Source organism: Equus caballus, chromosome 6 (assembly GCF_041296265.1).
Source record: "Equus caballus isolate H_3958 breed thoroughbred chromosome 6, TB-T2T, whole genome shotgun sequence".
NCBI lineage: Eukaryota > Metazoa > Chordata > Mammalia > Perissodactyla > Equidae > Equus > Equus caballus.
In genome coordinates, this window is record NC_091689.1 from 78,841,487 (window position 1) to 78,864,384 (window position 22,898).

At 41.0% G+C, this 22,898-nt stretch overlaps 1 protein-coding gene across 11 annotated transcripts in view; it reads left to right on the plus strand.

The window, feature by feature from the left end:
* The window catches only part of PFKM (phosphofructokinase, muscle), a 44,808-nt gene that overhangs the window by 3,655 nt on the left and 18,255 nt on the right, over positions 1-22,898 (plus strand). For 7 of the 11 annotated variants that reach the window (XM_070269072.1, XM_070269068.1, XM_070269071.1 and 4 more), the window contains one exon: positions 19,197-19,289. In XM_070269072.1, the coding sequence (XP_070125173.1) occupies positions 19,205-19,289 (85 nt within the window). In that variant the 5' untranslated portion in view covers positions 19,197-19,204. 11 annotated transcript variants of the gene reach the window in all.

Below are 22,898 nucleotides of genomic sequence, written 5' to 3' on the forward strand. Positions count from 1 at the left end.
TGAGGAATAGCTTAATTTAGTCCATAGTAAGTCAACTGGCTCCCTCATAACTATAAGCTACTAATCTGGTTTATCCTATTATCAGCAACCTTGATAAGTAAAAATGTGAGGATTAAATTAAGGAGTTATTATATTACACAGTGATTCCAAATATTGTAAAAAATGTTCACCTTATGAGTGAGCCCTAAAGGCCTAGTGGTTAAAGTTCAGCATGCTCTGCTTCATCAGCCCAGGTTTGGTTCCTGGGCACGGAACCGCACCACTCATCTGTCAGTTGCCATGCTGGGGCGGTGGCTCACATAGAAGAACTAGAATGACTTACAACTAGAGTATACAACTATGTGCTGGGGCTTTGGGGAGGAAAAAAAAAAAAAAAAAGATAGAGGAAGATTGACAACAGGTATTAGCTCAGGGTGAATCTTTCCCAGAAAAAAAAAAGTGGTAATTATAAAAAAATGAAAAGTTCACCTTAGGAATCCATTTAATAACAAATTTCTCTTGTGTATTTTAAGTAGTGTTCAACTCATAAGCAGTTTATGTGAAACTTCAGAAACACATCTTTGTGTTTCTTCTCAACTCAAGTACATCTATATTGGAGTCAGCTTACTGCAAATATTTATTGAGTTCCCACTATGTGCCCAATAATATAGTAGAAATGATAGAGAGACTGAAAAAAAATATATGACATAACCTTATCGTTGTCCCAGTAGTTTATAGTTTGGAAATGTCTTAGAGATTATTTAGTCCAGCTCCTTATATTTTCAGAATGAATTCAGGTCTAAAGGAGTTTTCCTCAAAAAGTTAAATTCATTGGAGTCATCACTCCCAGAACTTATGAAATATATAGCAATATTTATTCAATAATTTTTGAGCACTTACTATTTGAAGTCATTGTACTGGGCTCAGTAGGAGATGAGAAAACACTTTCCCTGTCCCTCAGAAGCTGACGAACGAGAATGGAGATGAGACATTGTGTAAGTTAAGAGCTTGATAACTTTGGTTCAAAATGTTGAATTTCACTGTTGGTGGTGTAGGGCTAGTATGGTTGCCTTCCTAAATGTTGAATTTCAAAGGAGGATGCCATGGAGATGTAGAAAGGGAGCTCTGACTGCTCAGGCAGAGCTTCACTGAGCTCCAGCATGTAGGCAGGGCACCATGGCCCAAGATCCAGTCCTAAGCTTTGAAATGACATAAACTCTAACTTAACTCAGTCTTAATAGTGTACCCAGAGTTAACCAGACTCACAAGAAAATGGCTTATATAGAAGAATAACAAAAAAGTTTTTGGAGCAATATACATCTATATATGGCAATTGTGTGTGGTCTGTGTCCCTTTAATCAGACTTGCTTTGCCCATGCATAAAAAGCTGCTAGGTTCAAGAAATAAGCCCAGCTGATGGCCTTGTCCTACAGTTTCCTGAATTTGTATAGATTATTTCTTATTTTCCCTCCTCTTCTTTTCCCGTTCTCATTTTGCTCTATACCTAATACTCATCTCAGACCCCCTTTGCTCTGATGATCCATTTGGACCTGCTTCTGTGGTTTGAACTCAGCATTACCTCATGGACAAAATTCTGATGTTAAACTTCTGCCTTTAAGCATTGAGGCTGCAGGTAAGAGCTACATTTAACCCTTCCAGCTTTCCCACTAGAGATGGAGAAGCAAATATCATCCCAATTAGCCCTACTGGTACCTCCATTCCTTCTTTTCTGCCTTTGTCCTTGCCTGCTTCCCTCTTTCATTCCCTCCTTCTTTCTTCCTTCCTTCCCCCCCTTTCCTTCCTCCTGTCCCTCCTTCTTTTCCTTTCTTCCAAGAAAATTTGTTGAGTACATACTGTGTCAGGCACTGTACTTGGCGCTGGGAATAAAGTAGTAAACAAAACAGGTACACTGCCTTCCTTCATGACGTTTATAGTCTTGTGAGAGTCAGAGAGTGATCACATACTCACACGTGGTTAGATTTCTAGAATGGTGCTAGTGCAATGAAGGAAAATAATGCCATGTAATCAGAATGTGAAACAGGGGACATAATCTGGCCTGAGAAGGCAGAAAAACCCTTTCTCAGGAAGACCTGAGAGGTGTGTATTCATTAGCCAGGCAACGGGGGAAGAAGAGCCTTCTGGAAAAAGGGACGATAGGCTCTGAAAGGAGAAGGAGTTTGGCTCATTGGAAGAATAGAGAAGGCCTGTACGACTTGTGTGATGGGAAGAGTAGCTGGAGAGTGAACTATAAGATTAGTGTAAGAGCCAAATCATGCTATGCCTTCTAGTTCCTACCACTCCTGAGCTATGGGAAATCACTGAAGAGTGACAGGTCATATTTGGGTTTTCAAAAGATCATTTAAGGTCCTGGCTTGAGTATGGATTAGAGGGGACAAGAGTGGTTATCTGCTCTGGTGGAATGGATAATGCCACTGCCTTGCTCCATTCCTCACATCTAGGCAATGCAGCCCTATAGGGCAGGAGTAAGGAAGTCATGCCATCAAATAGCATGATTAGCAGAGATGAGCCAAGAGCTACTGATGCCAAAACACCCCAAAACCCTGGCCTGATGTCCCTCTGCTGTTGCTGACAGCCTGAAAAATTTATAGGGACTCCCTCCTGGACGTTCTGCTCCTTGCTCTAAGTGAAGCTATATAGAGAGATGCTGAGCTCTAGTCCTCAAGAAAAATGGAATACATTTTGTTTCTAGTCTCACACCTGGCAGGGAAGCAGCTGCAGCTGCTATTTTCTCCAACTCCCTGCCCATCGGTACAGACAACTCTGCCTGTGTGTGTGTGTGTGTGTGTGTGTGTGTGTGTGTGTGTGTATCTGGCCTATAGAGGATCGATTCCCAACATAAGGAAGCCATTTGGTCCTGCATTGGGGCACAGCAAGGCAGTGAGTCATCTAGGCCCCTAACGTTTGTAAAAAAGAAGTGGTTAGCATTCCCAGATAGCCAAGAGTGTGAGGAAACTACCTCTAGGACAAAGGCTCAGGGGCAGCAGGCAGCTTTGTGGGCCAGGCTCTGCTCCAGCAAATTTACCTGCCCACTAGACCTGAAGTCTCTCCTGTGCATAAACTTCTCGTGTTCACTGATGGGCAACCTGCCTTGGGTAATCTGTGACGCCTGAGACTACTTCTTATTGGGCTGCAAATTGGGGAGCATGCCAAGATAGTAATGTTACACCCATCTGCCACCTGTTCACAGTTTCTCCCCGGAAGCATAAAACCTTACTTCATCTAGGCTATCTGTCATCAGCATTGTCCATGCCCCCACCACCCTTCTGTTCCTTTGACAGTACACTCACACCTAGGTGGTTTGTGCATACCACGATGAAAAGTTACTCCAACACTGATTGCAACTGATATGTAGAGATGATTGCTGCCCACACCCCAGTTCCTTCCAAGCAGGTATACTTGCTTTGTGCATCAGAGACAAGATTCTCCTTATAGAGATGCTATGTTATAGTGATCCAAGAACCTGTACTCTTGGTGAAGGAAAATCAGTGGGAATTCTGCCTCTATCAAGATTGTCTTAATCACCATTCGGTATTGACCTCCTGATCCCAACCTTCCAGGACCAGCTCCAGAGAACTTGAGTTTTCCTGAAGCTAAAACTCTCATCCTCTTATAATGTCAACTGAATTGGGAAGATCATTGAGTGGGAAAATAGCCTTATAGGTGCTCTTCTTCCAGTCATATATGCAAGGATACCAGTAGACTTGTGGAACACTTTTTTCATCTTCCATTGATTAATGGAGATGATCTTATATATGCTCTTGGACCACCTTACTCTGGGTAGTCCCCTATTAAACTCCTTCTCACTTAAGCCAGGGAAATGTATTTAAGAGACTAAAGGTATATTCCTTAGACCATGAACTTACTAAACAGCTGAGCCTTCCACATTATGCCTGATGAGGTGTTAGCATGTTTGAAGTGGAAGACTCCCAGGATTGTCTTATATAATGATCGTCTTCTCTGCTTTGATATCCCCAAAAGCTTAATTCTTTAAATAAGTTTATCTGGTCCAAGCTTGAGGCTGCATACTTCAGCTGAAGAGTTTCTTTACTTCTGCCCTGAAGACTTGAAAGTGGTACCTTCAACCTGCAGTAGGAGTCATCTTGTTACCTGTGACCTCTTCCTTGAGCTAGCTTTCTCAAGAAGTTGATCCTAATAGGTGGAAATGACACCTTTGAAGCCATCCACGCCTTTGAGGAGTGCAGATTTATTCTTCAAGTGATGGTGTTTTCGAACCTCCCCAGCTTAGAACGATGGTTCTCAACCTTTATCATGCATCAGAATAACCTAGAGGACTTGTTAAACCACATTGCTGTGCCCCACCCCCAGAGTTTTTGATTCAGTAGGCCCAATAATTTGCATTTCTGACAGGTATCTGCTGGACTGGAACTGAGGCACATTGTCTTAAGCCAGTACCCTGTGTCAGAAACTTTAATATTAGTGGCTAGTAGAGGCTGCTCTATCTTCATAGGTCATCCAATCCCAGCTAGAGCTAAAGATGGCTTTCCAGTGCAGACAGTGACTTCATGCCTATACCCATGGTCTGTCCTCATGGAGCTTACATTTTAATGGAGGAAAACAGGTAATAGAATATTAGCCAAGTAATGGCTACATTAAATCCAGAGGTAGTATAGAAGTGAGAGGACCACAGAGAAATTTGTTTCAACCCAGAGAGAGGCCCATACCTAATTGCTGCATATGCTCCACAACATCAACCCATGAAGTCATTGTAGCCCATTTGCTATTCTGGTTCTAGTCCAAAAGAAACTTGGTGCTCCTCTGGTATGACACTCCTGCTTGTTCCTGACTCAGAACTTTTGCATGTGCTATTCTCCCTATCTGAAAATGTCCCTTCAAGTGGTAGCATGGTTTTCTCTCTCATTCAGATCTCCTCTGAGAATGTCATCTCAACAAGGTTTTTCCAGGCCACCCTACTTAAGATAGCACCCTTGTCACTCTGCTTCTTTACCATGCTTTATTCTTCATCAGAGCCTTATCACTACTTGACTAAGTTATTATCTGCTTTGCTCACCAGAATGTAAGCTCCATGAGGACAGACAGTTTTTTCCCCCATCCTGGATCTCCTTGAGTCTGGAACAGTGCCTAACATGTAATAGGTGCTCAGGATTTGTTGACTGAACACATGAAACCTATGGTATGATATTTCCTGCTCTTCTGGGTTAGAGTCACACCTGGATGACTGTCCTACCTACTTCTCATTGCTAAACGTCCTGGCACACCATCACTAGCATCATCAACATCATCTTCTCATCACAGCGGTCTAAATAGATCTTGTACCCACTCAGTAGTCATGACATGTCCTAGTGGTAGTGAATGGACTCGTAAGTATGGCATACAACATCCTCCTTATTGCCCCCCCATCTCTGCCAGCCATTGGTAATCATTGTCAAAGAGATCCTCTGTCTTCGTGAACTACTCAACTTCCTGGCAGTAATGTCTATTTTATCCTGCTTTGGAGAGTGCTGTCTAAAGCTCTCTACATCTTCATTTACCTATCTACTACTTAACAGGGTTAATGGTCAGAGCATCTGAACCAGGAACTTTAGAATACCTCAGCTGCTTTACTCAAGTGCTCTTCGTATCTAGCTACTGCAGAGTTCCCTTTAGACATCTTATACTTCTCTCCTCTAGAATGCCTTCTTTCATAATAATCATAACTTTTCTCCCTACTGTTTGCCTGGACTTCATGCCAACATCCTAATAGCTGACTGATACCTGGAAACCTCTGGGAAGCCTAAGAGGACCTTCTAAACCCCTTCCTGTATAGTGAGGCTCAATATAAAGAATATGACTTTCATTCTTGGTACCAAGTTATGACATATTAGGTGAGATCATTTTACTCTCTCTGTGCACATTAGCTTTACCTGACATGCTGAAAACAAGAAAGACCACCACCAAGTAGTACAAGGTAGGAGGAATAGTGGCATTTGATCACATGGCTTTCTGAGTCCAACTGACCTTCTTATGGGGTCAGTCCTTTTTTTCCCTCACTCTCTGCCAAGTCCCCTAAACATTGTTGACTGAAATAAAGAGTCTAGGTGATATCAGTGAAGGAGTTTATTCAATAATCAACATGAGGGGTTCGAACCCCAAGAAAACAGGTCAACAAAGTGCTCTGAAGGAACTGCTCCAAGGTGTGTGAGTTGAAGTACAGCTTATATCTCTTTCTCAAAGTAGTGTATATGCAGGGAAGAGGAAAAGAAAAAAACTTACGACTAGATTTCATATATGGCAAAAAAAGGAAAAAGAATAGAGTACATCTGGGCTTTTCTCTAGACAATACATTGAAGGTAACATAAAGAAGAATTCCTTGGTTATACATCAAACAAGTTCAGAGATGCTGACATTATCTATGTGTGGAGGGAGGCAAGGACCAGCGTGGTTAATTATTCCCTCAATCTCTAAGAAATGCAGCTGGGAAATGCGAGAGTGAGGTACCCCTTTATCTCTTCCTGTTGTGGATCTGTCTAGCTGGTGTCTTCAGTGATGAGGTGTGGGGTTGAAAGGTCATTTTGACACAAGCTGAAGATAGCGTGCATGGCTGCTTAACCATGGATTTCTATTGTACTGACTTAAAGCCTATGCAGTTTGCTTGCTGGATTCACCTATTAGACCAGGGAGAGGGGGTCCCAAAAATCTGTCACATCTTGAATTCCAGCTACCAACCTCAACAGCTGAAGGAAAATGATTATATTTTGGACAAAGTTCTAGATTTCCAGCAGTACCCTAGCTAATTCCTATACTCGAGTCATTAGAATGGATGTAAGGCCTCTTGAGAAGCCTATCAGAGGGCCCCATGTTCTTTTCCAGTACAAACCCATGACATTTTAGCTTTCTCCTCTAGAGGAAGGGCCCAGAGTGTTCTTTTCAGCCCCATTAAACCATACCAGCAATGAAAATAATCTTAGGATGAGTATAAATTCAGATACTGCCTTAGTTTGGTTGCCTTGAGAATTTGTTGGTGCTGTCTCTCCTTTGACTATCTAACTTGCTGCTTTGCCCTTGTGATTCTGGGTCCTCCAACTCTGCTAGGCTGTACGCTACTCCTGACGCTTTCCTTAGGCATCCTAGCTTGCACGGCAGTGTTTAGACCCCTTCTTCAACACACTCTTCCATAGTCATCATACTGTGTTTACCTGTAGGCTTCATGCACCAACACCCTGCCCTGAGGGGATGCTTCTCAGCCTCCCCCATTAGAGAGATGAGGATTTTACAGATACTATGTTTTCTGGAACTGCTCAGATTTCAAATATTTTTCCCTATCATCAGTCCACCATCAAATTATGCATCCAAATTTTGATTCGTAAGATAAGTCAACCATTGCCAGCTAAAGTGCCCCTTCCATGTTATTAAGGTTCCTGGGAAACTATATTTGAAATTTAAAAGTTGTTTGATAAACAGAAAATTAGGAATAAGTAAAATGTATTGTCTTGGAGTTTAGGATTAAAATTAAGGAAAATCAATTTTTAAGGAGGTATCACTGTTTCATCATATCATCCATATCTCTAATGCTGCAATATTTGTATGCATTGGTGTCTTTCTCTCAAACAGTACTAAATAAACACTGCCAAATTCTTACTATCCAGGTCCTATTTGTTTTTCTCCATTTATCTTCAACTAGCGTATTTGTATCATAAGAATTTGATACATTAAAATTTTTAATTGAGTTAATTCTTCAATTATATCCCAGGTCTAATGAAATGTAAACTTCCTATGAAACTTTGATAGTCCCTCTAGATTATAAACTCCATGAGTGCTTATTATACCTCAGTACCTGGAACGGTGGTTGGCACATAATGAGTCCTCAATAAATATTTGTTCAATGTATAAATGAATTAATAATGAATAGAGGTTTGTCCAGATTCTTATCTTGAAGACATTTACAGCCATTTGTTAATATGACATATTTCTTCCATTAGCTACTCTCTATTTTGTGTTGGTTTTTACTGTTTAACTCGCAGAAAGTAACATCTTCAAGTTCGGGGATTGCACTAAGATAACCATAGGTGAGGCCTAAGTACGTCTGAGAAAATTCTTCTTTTCTGGGACTCCCACCCCCAACTGACCTGAAGGTTCGCTAGGTGCCTTTTGAGATGATTTTTTTCTTGATTTGTGCTCATTTAGTTTTCTGGAAACTCCTGAGGATGACTGATCCTGGGACAGAAAAAGGGATCCACATGATCAGGTGTCTTGGGATAAGGCTTTGAGTAACTGAACGACGCTTCCTTGCCTTCACCTAATTAAAGTAGACTCCTTAATGCAGTAATACATTAAGAACACTTTCAATGAAGACACCGGAGTTGGCAGCAGGTAGAGGGGGAAGGGATGGATTGACTCTCAGGTTTCAGCCTTTATCTTCATGTTGGAGTTAGAAACCCCATAATGTGTGGGGGCCTTTTCCAGCTTTTTCTTTTTCAAGTTTTTAAAACAGCTTTATTGAGATATAATTCACATATCATAAAATTCACCCATTTAAAGTGTTTAATTTGGACTTCTGTTTTCTGGTTCCCCATGTAGGGACCTTGGAAGTCGCCACTCTATCCTAACAATAAGTAAAAGTAAAAAGATTGAAAAATTAACAACTCTTCTTGGATCCATAAGAGAGGGGAGGGCACAGAGCAAACTGCTCACCCCTAAATTGGAGAGAGGTGAATGTAGTTCATCGCGGCTTACCTGAGCAGAGACCCACCAGCAGAAACCTCCTTGGGAACCAATAATGGGGTAGGAAAAGCTGAACCGTAATTGACAAATTGCTGGAAGCTCAATGCAGACAACTCTGGGAGTTAAAAACTACAGGGAGACCCAGTCGAAAGGGGGCCCCACAATCCTGGAAGATTTACTTTCAGGAACTCGACCAGATACCCACAGTAAATATTAGAGAAAAATCCCCTCAGGCTTCTGGCAGGGGAAGGAGGAAAGGAACCATTTTGAAATACACCAGAGCACTCTGTTCTTAATAAGTCTTGCTTTCAGGGGAAATTGGTTAAGTAGAGCCTAACTTGCTGGGATATCATCAGAGACTAACTGACCTGAGGAAGGGAAATACCCGACTCCAGCCCCCTCTAGCCCTCCTGTCCCACCTAAGTGGGGAGAGAAAACCAGAGAAACTATTGTGAAGTTCACAGTCCAGAGGCATGGGCTCAGTAAAAGACTGAAACCTAATCATAGGACTATGGAATGCCTCCCCTCCCCTCACACCTTAGCACCACATTACTAAAGGCCTATTTACAGCTCTTCCTTTTACCTGGTACATCTGGCTATCAAGAAAAATTATAAGGCATATAAAAAAGCAAAAAACACAATTTTAAGAGACAGGGCAAGTGTCAGAACCAGACATGGCAGGGACGTTGGAATTATCAGACTGAGAATTTAAAACACCTATGATTAATGTGCCAAGGACTCTAATGGATAAAATAGGTGGTATGTAAGAACAGGTGGGCAATGTAAGCAGAGATGGAAATCCTAAGAAAGAACCAGAAATAAATGCCAGAGATAAAAAACACTGTAAAAGAAATGAAAAATACCTTTCATGGGCCTATTAGTAGACTGGACATGGCTGAAGAAAGAATATCTGAGTTAGATGATATATCAATATAATCCTCAAAAACCAAAAAACAAAGAAAACAAAGAACTGAAAAAAATAGAACAGAATATCCAAGGACTGTGGGACAACTACACAGATGTAACATACATGAAATGGGGATACCACAAGGAAAAGAGAGAGAAAGGAACAGAAGAAATACTTGAAACAATAATAACTGAGAATTTCCCCAAGTTAATGTCAGGCATCAAACCATAGATTCAGGAATCTCAGAGAACACCAAACAAGATAAATGCAAAGACAAAACAAAACAAAACTACACCTAGGCATATCATTTTCAAATTACAGAAAATCAAAGATTAAAAAAAAGCCCTGAAAGAAGCCAGAGGGAAAAAGCACCTTACCTATGGAGGAACAAAGATAAGAATTACATCTGACTTCTCAGAAACCATGAAAGCAAGAGTGGAGTGAAATATTTAAAGTGTTGAGAGAAAAATCCACCAACGTAGAATTCTGTACCCTGTGAAAGTATCCTTCAAAAACAAAGGAGAAATAAAGACTTTCTCAGACAAACATAAGCTGAGAGAATTTGTTCCCGGTAGACCTGCCTTGCAAGAAATGTTAAAAGAAGGGGCTGGCCCCGTGGCCGAGTGGTTAAGTTCGCGCGCTCCGCTGCAGGCGGCCCAGTGTTTCGTCGGTTCGAATCCTGGGCGCGGACATGGCACTGCTCGTCAGACCACGCTGAGGCGGCGTCCCACATGCCACAACTGGAGGAACCCACAACGAAGAATACACAACTATGTACCGGGGGGCTTTGGGGAGAAAAAGGAAAAAATAAAATCTTTAAAAAAAAAAAAATTAAAAAAAAAAAAAGAAATGTTAAAAGAAGTTCTTTAGAGAGAAAGAAAATAATATAGGTCAGAAACTCAGGTCTACACAAAGAAAGGATGAGTATCAAAGAAAGAATAAGTGAAGGTACAATAAAAACTTATTTTTCCTTATTTTTAGTTGATCTAACATATAACAATTTGTTCAAAATAATAGCAACAATGTATTTTATTATGTATGTTCATGTATCATATATATATACATGCTTATGTATTTTTATATATAAGTGAAATGAATGACAGCAATGATACAAGGGATGAGAGGGAGGAAATAGGATTATTTCATTATTATAAGGTATTCACACTACCCATGAAGCTTTATAGTGTTATCTGAAAGTGGACATGGATTATTTATAAATGTATATTGCAAACTCTAGGGCAACCATTAAAAAAAAGTAAAAGAAGAAGTATAACTGATATGCTAAGAAAGGAGAGAAAATGGAACCATATAAAATGCTCAATTAAAACCACAAAAGGCAGAAAAAGAGTGGAAGACAAAAATAAGAACAAAGGCAACAAATAGAAAACAGTAACAAATATGGTAGATATTAATTGAACCATATCAATGATCACTTTGAATGTCAGTGGTCTAAATGCACCAATTAAAAGACAGATTGTCAGAGTAGATAAAAACATGACTCTACTGTATGTTATCTACAAGAAACCCACTTTAAATATAAAGACACATATAGATTAAAAGTAAATGGAGGGAGAAAAATATACCATGCTAACACTAATGAAAAGAAAACAGGGGTAGCTATATTAATTACAGACAGAGTAGACTTCAAAGTAAGGAAAGTTATCAGGGATAAGAAGGGCATTGCATAATGATAAAGAGGTCAATTCTCCAAGAAGATATACAAATTCTTTTTATTCATTTTTTATTTTATTATTTTTTTTTTTTGAGGAAGATTAGCCCTGAGCTAACATCTGCCGACAATCCTCCTCTTTTTGATGAGGAAGACTGGCCCTGAGCTAACATTGGTGCCCATCTTCCTCTTCTTTATATGTGGGACGCCTACCACAGCATGGCTTGCCAAGCAGTGCCATGTCTGCACCTGGGGTCTGAACCAGTGAACCCCGGGCCACCAAAGCGGAACGTGTGAACTTAACCACTGCACCACTGGGCTGGCCCCCAATTTTGTTTTTTTAAACTGCTTTTTTTTTTTTCTCCCCAAAGCCCCAGTACATAGTTGCATATCCTAGTTGTAAGTCATTCTGGTTCTTCTGTGTGGGATGCTGCCACAGCATGGCCTCATGAGCAGTGTGTAGGTCCATACCTAGGATCCAAACTGATGAACTCCTGGGCCACCAAAGCAGAGTGCATGAACTTAACGACTCAGCCATGGGGCCAGCCCCTATAACAAGTCTTAATGTCTGTGCACTAACAACACAGCATCAAACTATGTGAGGCAAAACTGATAGAACTGCAAGGAGAAATAGATAAATCCACTATCAGAATTGGAGACTTCAACATCCTTGTCTCAGAAATGGATAGATCCAGCAGACAGAAAATAAGTAAGGACATAGTTGAATTCAACAACACCATCAATCAACTGGATATAATTGACACCAACATTTCATCTAACAACAGCAGAATACAGCAGCTTTTTCTTAAGCTCATATGGAACATTCACCAAGATAGATCACATTCTGGGCCATAAAACACACCTTAAGTAATTTAAAAGAACAGAAATCCTACAATGTCTGCTTTTAGACTACAATTAAACTAGAAACCAATGACAAAAAGATAACTGGAAAATCACCAAATATGTGGAGATTAAACAACACACTTGTAAATAACACATGAATTGAAGAAGAAATCTCAAGAGAAACTTAAAAATATTTTGAACTAAATAAAAATGAAAATACAACTTATCAAAATTTGTGGGATGCAGCAGAAGCAATGCTTAAAAGGAAATTCATAGCATTGAATGTGTATATTTGAAAAGAAGAAAATCTAAAATCAGTAATCTAAGTTTTCACCTTAGGAAACTATAAAAGAGCAAGTTAAATCCAAAGTAAGCAGAAAAAAAGAAATAATAAGAATTAGAGCAGAAATCAATAAAATTGAAAACAGGAGGTCAACAGAGAAAATCAATAAAACCAAAAGCTCGTTCTTTGAAAAGATCAATAAAATCTATACATCTCTAGCAGGCTAACTAAGAAAAAAAGCTACAGTAATCAAGACAGTGTGGTATTGGCAAAAGAATAGACAAATAGATCAACAGGACAGAATAAGGAGCCCAGGGACAGACCCCCATAAATATAGTCAACTGATCTTTGACAAAGGAGCCAAGGCAATACAATGGAGCAAAGATAGTCTCTTCAACAAATGGTGATGGGACATCCATGAATGTAGACACAGACATTATGCCCTTCACAAAAACTAACTCTAAGTGGACCATAGACTTAAATGTAAAATGTAAAACTTAAAACTTCTAGAAGATACATAGAAGAAAACTTAGATGACCTTGGGTGATGCCTTTTTAGATATAACAACAAAGACATGATCTGTAAAAGAAAGAATTGATAAGCTCAACTTCATTAAAATTTGAAAGTATGCAATTCAATGGTGTTTAGTATATTTGTAGAATGGTGCCGCCACTCTAAGTTTAGCATATTTTTATTACCCACAAAAGAGATCCTGTACTCATTAGAAGTCACTCCTCATTTCCCCGCAGCCCTAGGCAACTGCTAGTCTACTTTCTGTCTCTAAAGATTTGCCTATTCTGGACATTTCATATAAATGGAATCATGTGATATGTAGTCTTTTGCAAGTGGCTTCTTCCACTTAGCACAATGTTTTTGATGTTCATCCATGTTGCAGCAAGTACTGGTGCTTCATTTCTTTCATTGCCAAGTAATATTATATTGTATGGATATGCCACATTTTATTTATCCACTCATCAGTTGATGGCCATTTGGGCTGTTTCCATTTTTTTTTTTTTTTTTTTGCCTATTATGAATGATGCTGCTGTAAATATTGGTGTACACATCTTTCTGTGTGTACATACGTTTTCATTTTCCTTGGATATATACCTAGGAGTGGAATTGCTGGACCATACAGTAACTCTAACATTTTGAGGAACTGCCAAACTGTTTTCCATAGTCACTACATCATTTTACATTCCCACCAGCAAAACACAAGAGTTCCCATTTGTCCACATCTTCTCCAACACTTACTGTTTTCCTTTTTTTTTTTTTTGATAATAGCTATCTTAATAGGTGTGAGACAGAATTTCATTGTGATTTTGATTTGCATTTCCCTAATGATTAGTGATGTTAAGTATGTTTTCACGTGCTTATCAGTTATTTGTATATTTTTAGAGAAATGTCTATTCAAACCCTTGCCTGTTTTTATTTTGTTTTTAATATCACAATGTTATTTGATATTTCACTGAACAGAATATATTTTTTAAATTAATAGACTTTATTTGTTAGAGAAGTTTTAGGCTTACAGAAAACTGAGCAGATTGTATAGAAAGTTTCCATATATCCTCTCTCTCCTCTGCTCAGTTTCCCCTATTATTAACATCTTGCATTGGTTTGGTACATTTTTTTACAATTGATGAACCAATATCGATACATTATCATTGACTAAAGTCCATAGTTTACATTAGAGTTCACTATTTGTGTTGTATGGTTCTATGAGTTTTGACAAATACATAATGTCATGTACCCACCATTACAGCATCATACAGAATAGTTTCACTGCCCTAAAAATCCCCTGTGCTTCACCTATTTATTCCTCCCTCTCCACCCCAAGCCCTTGGCAACCACTGATCTTTTTACTGTCTCTATAGTTTCACCTTTTCCAGAATGTCATACAGTTGGAACCATACAGTATGTATCCTTTTCAGGCTGGCTTCTTTCACTAAGCAGTATGTATTTAAGTTTCCTCCAGGTCTTTTCTTGGCTTGATAGGTAATTTCTTTTTATTGCTGAATAATATTTCGTTGTATGGAGGTACCACAATTCATTTATCCATTCACCATTTGAGGGACATTTTCGTTGCTTCCAGTTTTTGGCAATTATGAATAAAGCTGCTATAAACATTCATGGGCAGGTTTTTGTGTGAATGTAGTTTTCAACTCATTGTAAATACTTAGGAGTGTGATTGCTGGATTATATAGTAGGACTATATTTAGCTTTGTAAGAAACTGCTGAACTGTCTTTTAAAGTGACGGTATCACATTGTATTCCCACCAAGAAAGAATGAGACTTCTTGTTCCTCCACATTCTTGTCAGCATTTGGTATTGTCAAGTTTGGGGGGGTTTTTTTGTTTGTTTTTTGGATTTTAGCCATTCTAATAGGTTGTGGCATCTCACTTGTTTTAATTTGCAGTTTTCTAATGACATGTGATGTTAAGTATCATTTCATGTGTTTATTTGCTATCTGTGTATCTTCTTTGGTGAGGTATCTGCTCAGATCTTTTTCCCATTTTTTAATTGGGCTATTATCTTTTTATTATTGAGTTGCAAGTTATTTATATATTCTGGATACAGGTCCCTTACCAGATATATGATTTACACATATTTTCTCCCATTCTATGGGTCGTCTTTTCACTTTTTTGATGGCAACATTTGTAGCACAAAAGTTATTTTGTGTGGTCAAATGGTTTTATTTTCCAGTCACTTGTATTCTTATGTTTGCAGCCAGAATGTGCAGGGGAAGAGACAAAAGTAAGCAAGAGGAAGGGCAGTAGAAACAGCAAGGAGAAGAGATATGACTGTGGAGAGGCATTGAAACAGACATGGGTGGAGCAGAGGAAGGAGTAAAAAGGATCTGAATAAAGGACCACCTCTTGCTCTGGGAGTACTTGACCTATGTTGGCAGAGTGGATCCTGTTCGCTTTGTAGCCCAACAGATATGCTTGCTTCACTGTCAGAATCCTGCACCTCCTCCAACTGCAGGCTTGAGAAGAGACTATCACAACAGTGTTCTTGCCTCTTGGTACTCCCATTCCTATCCAGCTTTTCTGTATTTTCTGTATTTCACATTTACATATGTAGAAGGAGTTTTTGAGGTCCCTCTATAGAAAAATACCAGTGTTCAGTGTTCCTCAAGGGTAGAGACTCTCTTTCATTTATCTTTTCCTCTCTCAGCACCTAATACCAAACCTGGCACACACATTCCAATAAATGTTTGTTCAAAGATTGATGGATCTGGGAGACAATGGACAGGATCAGAGGGAGAGGTTTATTATTAGTTGCTGAGGATGTTTGAATGCAAGAAGTCTCACGCAGTCCAGGCTAGGAAGAAGTTGTCTTTGCTGACAATAAGGGAAGTAACTAAGTACTTTCTGATTCCCACTGTATACAGGAGTTGATGGCTCCCAAGATAGATGTGGGGACCCCAGAACCCTCTGGGGAGTGAAGAAACTAAGCCGACGCCGAAGCTGAGCTGTGTTCTTAGGGGGCGGAGGAAGGGGAGGAGAAAGGCGAGCAGCCGGAGGTGGAGCCTTCTGGCCAGCATCAGCTAGTGGAGGTTGGGAAGCCTCTCCTCTTTCCCCTCCCTTGTTGCCTCCACCTGGCTCCTCCCCGTGTTCGCCAAGCTCCCCTCCCCCTTCCCCAAGGACAGTCTGCGAGGAAGCCGCGGCGGAGGAAAGCTAGGACTGAAAGGCAAGAGGGGCTCTTGGGTAAAGAGCGAGGGGGAAAGCTGAGAGCAAGGTGGGAATGAACGTGCTGGCAGGAGGCGAGGGGAGAACTGAAAGGAGCAGAAGGGAAAAGAAGAGGTGGTATGACATTAGAAGCAGGAGCCTAGATGGGGGGATGGGTAGGGCAGTCGTGAAGGATCCTAGCCCTTTGGCTCATGTCCTCGACTTGCACGCACTGCCCCATTCCCTGGGAATCAGGGATGGGTGGGTGGTGTTCGGCCCTCGTTGCCCTTGGCTGCCCGACTCTTATCCTGGCACTCATCCAATTCAAATCAGTGCACCGATGATGCTGCCTCTCTGTGTTTCTCCCTCCCGCGTGCTTACCTACACACGTGATAGGTTTTAATATGTGTCTGTGTATTTCTACGTGTGTGTCACTGTGGGTCTGTAAAGGATACTTATATATGAGTCTGCGCACATTTCTTTGTCCTGTGCTTCTATAATGGTCTTAGAGAGGCAAGAGAAGAATCTGAGCTGTTTTTTGCAGGTCAGCACTCCTGACCATCCACTGAGGCCTCCAGGGGTGGAAGATACCTGTGTGGATTTCTATCAGTGATGAGCTCCCAGAGTCAATGAGAAGGCAAAACTCAGGGGAAAGGGATCTGCATACTCATTCGTATGTTTTGTTCTTTCTTTTCCAAATTTTTGCCTTCTTCTTGGCACCAGCCACTTAGTCTTTCTTTTTCTGAGACCGCAGAAATTGGGACATGGAACACTCTAAATAGGAGAGTGTCTTTATCCGTGTGTGTTTATATTCCTCTCACTATTTGTCACCATATGCTTTCTTAAGTCCTATTTGTATCTGTGTGTTAGAAGTAGAGAGAATTTGGAGCTATATCTGTATCCAAGCATATTTTACATTTTCCAGATATTTGTGTGCATTTTGTGTTGTTCATCATTTCACTCATGCTTCTAACAAGGATTGATTGAACTCATGCTGCATGCACAGACTTTGCTAGGCTCTGGTAGGCTGTGGGAGAGTTTTTAAAAAATGAACATGGTCCCTCCCTGGAGGAGTTTTCAGTCTAGCAAGGGGAAATGACTTTAGCAATCATGTAGTCCAGAGGTCTGCAGACTTTTTTTGTGAAAGACCAGGTAGTAAATGTTTTAGGCTTTGCGGCCTATCTGGTCTCTGTCACAATGATCTGCTCTGCTGTCGTAGCACAAAAGCAGCCGTAGATAATACGTGAAAGAATGGGAGTGATGTGGACACTGAAATTTGAATTTCATATAATTTTCACATGTCATGAAATTGTTTTTCTAACCATTTAAAAATGTAAAAACCTTTCCTGGTTTGCTGCCATGCAATAACCTGAGGAGAGCTGGATTTGGCCCGTGGGCTGTAGGTGGCCGATCCCTGAGCTAGTCCAACCTTCTCTTCAGTACACCATAAGCAATTAAAATACCACATAAAGTAGTAACTAAGTGCTAAATGAATGAATCAGTTCCAGACAATATTGATGGTGATTATCAATAGTGAATAGAGGACGTCCAAAAAGAAGCCCTCCTTGACCTGTGGTAATCAGTGAAGGCTTCATAGGTTTAATAGGAGTGTAACTAGCTCTGGTCTTAAATGATAGAGTGGGATATAGATCTGTGGCAAGGGCCAGGGTGGCCTCCTGGACAAGGGATGCAGTGTACCTAGGCACAAAAGTGGGGGAGGGAGCAAGTAATGTTCAAGTGATGATGGAGCAGAGAATTCGCAGGAGCTAAGGTTGCAGCTCTAGGAAAGGGCTAGATCATGGAATGCCAACCCAAGAAGTTTGGACTTTATCTATCAGCACTGATTATATATGTAGTATGTCTGTGAATCTGTGTCTTTTCATAACACTATGTGTGTTTGTGTATGTATGGCTTCATGAGTGTCTCATTGCATGTATTTTGTTGGCATGTGTGTGGGTTTGTGTGTTTTTGTGACCTATGTCTTTATCAGCAGCTACCTTGATTTCCCCAGATTAACAGCAGAAACATGAGCTGTGCTTAAAGGTCAGCAGTCCCTGTTTATGTGAATGAATCCTCTTTCCACTGAGGCCTCAGGGGCCTATGACCTTCCCCTGGAGGTTTATTTTGTGTCTCTAATAGAGTGGAGAAAGGAAACAAGCAGAGAGAGACCAGCTATTGTAGTGAGCAATTCAGGTGGAAGGAGGCAGTGAAGATAGAACGGACAAGAAGGCTAAGGGGAGATAATAAGAGGGGAAGATAATAGGATTTAGTAACTGTTTTGATTCTGAGACTAAGGAGGAGATAAATTTAAAAATAATGTATTTTAGCCTGGATAACTGGGAGAGTGGTGATTCTACTGGCATTTTATGGATATAGAAGTATGTCTTGTGTGTTCCTTTGAGAGGAATAAAGCCCTAAAGACAAAAATATGTAGGTGTTCACATGGCATGTGTACATATCTGTGTATATGTGGCACTAACTTTGTGTTACTCTTCCCATTTGATAGCATGTAGTGTGAGGGGCCAGGCCTGAAGATAAAGAATCAAGAGCTACTCAGGAAGCAGAGAGCCTGAGAGGGATGGGGAAAGCTGTAGAAAGTCCCTAACCATCCGGAGCCTGAAACATTAATTTGCCCAAGTTCTAATGTGCCTTTGTAACCTCAAACTCCAGTTCCAACTTAGCCCAATTCCATAACACTCAACCCTAACGTTAACCATAACCTAACATACCCTGACTTTTCTGCTTCCACTTTGCTGGTTCTCAGTCAGTGCCCAAACCTTGTCTAATTCTTATCCTCTGCAACAGCCCTTCCCTTCATTAAAAGGGACGAATCCTTGAGGCTAACTTTTCTGTTCAGTCAACCACCCTTCTCCTTGACCTTAGCTTATTCTCCAAATAGGCTCCAATTGGGATGGGAGGGATTAGCCAGGACTTCTGCAGTCTTGGGCTTGATTACTGTGACATTTCAGCTTGTCACTCTGCAGGGGTGTGGCTGTCTTCTGGAAGAAGTCCAAAGCTCCCAGCCTGCAAAGCCCAGACTTAGAACAGTGGGAGAACCTGGCTCCAGCCAGTCTAACAGAGCCATTTCCTGAGCTTGTAGCGCTTTGGTTTGGCTGTGTCTTAACTGATCGTTCTCTTGAATTCTAGAGTGGATCATGACCCATGAAGAGCACCATGCAGCCAAAACCCTGGGGATCGGCAAAGCCATCGCCGTGTTAACCTCTGGTGGAGATGCCCAAGGTATGGAGGAGGGCCCTGCTTGGCAAGGGACAGAAAACATGGCTAGTAGGCCCCCTTGAGTTTCTTGACTCTCTTATCCTGTAGAACAGAACTATCTTCCTTAATATCCTCCGGTTGTAGATTCACACTGGAATCCTGGGCTTTCCTAAAAATCTCTATCTGGTCTAAGTCCCCAAGTGCTTTTGGATTTTATTTGCTCTATTTTTGTTTACTCAAATCTTCATAAAATTTCTTTCTAAGTTTCTCTGAAGATTTGGGACCATTTTGGTCCTCTGGTACCTGAAAGACTGCTGTTTTCTCAGGCAACATTGGAAAAAAGAGATTAAAGAGAGAAAATTGTTGAGAAGGCAGTAGGTAGATCCACTTCAAGTACATTGGAAATGATGGGAAAAGGGGGAGACCCAGAACTGGTATTTGGTGGGCCCTGCTAGATCTGTAGGTATCCACTCTGACGTCTGCCGAGTTCCTGCACTGAGCAGGGTCAGGCACCTCCTCTTACAGCACATTTCCTTCCAGTACACACAGTTCTGCTTCACACTCTGCTTTCTCTGGCCTTTCCTCCCCTTCTATCCGTTTAGTCCAGGCAAACAGCAACAGCAGCAGTTAATCAGGACAGACCCATGGTGGGTGGGCAGAAAGCAAAGCCAGAGAGAACCCATCTCTGGGTTGAGTCCAAGAAACTCAGGAGTCAGAAAAATCACTTATAGGGAAAAATGAAGTGGGAGATAGGGGATGTGTAATTTTTTTAAACTCTTTTTCTCCTTTGATGATCTTATATATTTTAATTTATAATGTGTTGAAGAGAGGCAAAATCCCTTTGAAAGGGATACCAGAACATGGAGACAGTGATGAGAAAAAGAGGGAAAGAAAGAGATTTCAGCTTGTCTCCCCCTTCCCTGCACCCCTGTCTCTAGACTCTCCTAGACTTTGTGTTCGGCACCCACTTTGTATAGAGCCTTGTCTCATGTGTCGTGAAGAAGTTGATTTCTTTTGGGAATGAGTTTAATGAGAAAAGATATCATACATTACTAGAATTCTTACGTAAGGCGCATAAATAACAATAGTCAAGTGTGCCTTACCAGCAAGTAGAATCCACTTATATAACGAAAGGATAGAAACTGAACTCTTCATTTAAGTAAAGTGCTTAGAACAGTGCCTGGTACATTGTAAGTACTCAATAAATGAATTACTAATTAAATAAAGAGTGAATTACTGAGCATCTGCTATATGCCAAGCAGGATGGTAGGTGCTAGGGATATATCAATAGAAAAGTTACACATTGTCTTTGCTCTTATGATCCTTCTTATTGGTATATTTGTAGAGCTGGACTTTAGGTATACTTTTAAACTAATGTTTATTTAATTATAATTGTGATATATATTATGAATGGGAGAATGCTAGAATGAGGACACTGAGGAAGGAGGGCAGAGTCTTGAGTTTAGGAATAGTGGCTGGATTAGGAATGCACACCCTACTTGAGGCTGCAGAGACTGGTGACCTGGCTTCTGTCGCTTCTCTCTTCTCTCCTGGAAAGAATCCCATGCCAGAGCTGAGTTCTTCCATGTAAACTCTGAATGTTGATCCTAAAACCTTGGTAGGATGGCCTGTGGAATTGGATCGTCAGATTAGAGGAAACGAGAGCCTGCTAAAAAATCCAAGTGAGGCACACAGAGTTATGAAATCATGAAAAAGCAGAGCTCTCTGGAGAGGGAAAGAAGTAAAACAAAAAGAGAGGCCTAGGATTTCACTTGGGTCTAAGAGGAGCAGAGCCCTTCCAGCTTCTGAGCCTGAGCAGAGACCGTCACCTGCTTCCACGCAGGCAGGGGCAACTGATAAGCTGATCTCTGGAGGACCCAGCTGGACCAAGGCCTCGGGATTCTGTGGCAGGCATAGTGTACCCAGGAAAGTATCCCCCTGCAAGTCCACAGAACATCACAGGGGCATGTCGGTAGGGACCGAAGGCGATAGAAGATGAAATTCTAGGGAGGCAAGGAAGTAAAACAGAAAACCCAACATAGAGCTGAGAGGTCCCAACTGGAAGCTCAGCTCAAATACGGAAGTGGCCTGCCCAAAGCTAAATTTGATGGTCCCTAGTTCTCCCAGGGAGAAGGCACAAGAATGATTTTTCCCTAAAGTCTTCCTATGGGTCACATGGGAAAGTGAAATTGGGCTCTGTCATTCCCTGAGTTTAGCAAAGCTAATAACCTCTGAAAGTAGAAGAGTGGTGAGCAATGAGAAATCCTCAGCTCAGAAGCTGGGCTGACTAGATATCAAATCCTAATTCCCTTTTTAGCTGAGGAAAGGCCCCAGCCACCCTAAACCTTACCACATTTGGCCTTATGAATTCAGCATATTCTACTGGAAAGGACTTTAGTCATCTGCTCTAGCTCTCTGTCTTCACAGAGGCGGTCCATTCCAAATACATGCTTATCCTGTTTTTTTTTTTTTTTTTTAAAGATTTTATTTTTTCCTTTTTCTCCCCAAAGCCCCACGGTACATAGTTGTGTATTCTTCGTTGTGGGTCCTTCTAGTTGTGGCATGTGGGACGCTGCCTCAGCGTGGTTTGATGAGCAGTGCCATGTCCGCGCCCAGGATTCGAACCAACGAAACACTCGGCCGCCTGCAGCGGAGCGCGCGAACTTAACCACTCGGCCACGGGGCCAGCCCCATGCTTATCCTGTTTTTAAAGGTTTACAGGAACAGGGATTCTATTACTTGTCTGGATTGCTATTCTAAGATTTATAATTTTTAATTACAAATCTATCAGAAAGTATAATTCACAGCTAACAAACATCTATTCCTCATGTTGGAATTAAATAACTTTTTTTTCTTATTCAAAGTTCAGTTAAGGTAGAAAGAAACTTTTTAGCTTCTGCTTTCAAAAAGGTAGTGACCAAGTCATTAATCAGTTTTTTCCGTCTCATCTCATAGAAACCCATCACCCACAGTTCTTCTCCCTAAAGCCTCTTCCCTACAAGCTGTAATTGGAGACTCCAAAGTGCGTGCTTCTGATGTTCTCCAGAGTGCCTCCTGACTGTACCCAGAATACCCCCTGGATGGTGCCTGTAATCTTATCCATCGTCTTGCTTCTAATAAGTGAGACAGCTGCTCATAGAAGGTTATTTAGGGCAACATGGAACAGCCAAAGAGAGCCTGGCCAGGACTGGCCTGGGGCCAAAACAGGCCAGTTATGTTAGATAGGAGAATTGCTGAGACTCTCTAGTGTAAGCTATGTGTGCATCCCAGTCTATTATTTGTAGACAACTAGGGTTTTGAGTCACAGGTACAGGGCCACAGAGGGAGTCCGAAAACTTGATTTCTAGGAAAACACTCAAATATCCAATTTAGAGGTAAGAAGGTTGACCTCTGGAGGTTGGGAGTGTTGAGGTAGGAAGAAGGCAGTGGGAGGAGAAAAGAGAATCTTCTTTTTTTGTGGGATTTTCTTTTGGCCCAATGGATTTGGATATTTACTGTCCATCATCATCTATTTATTGTTTGCTTTACACTTAAAACCTTCTAAGTCATTTGTGTTTCTTAAATCTTTTCTCCTCTACCCTTACTCAGCTTGGGAGCAGGAAACAGCATTCAAACCTATACATTTCAGAAGAA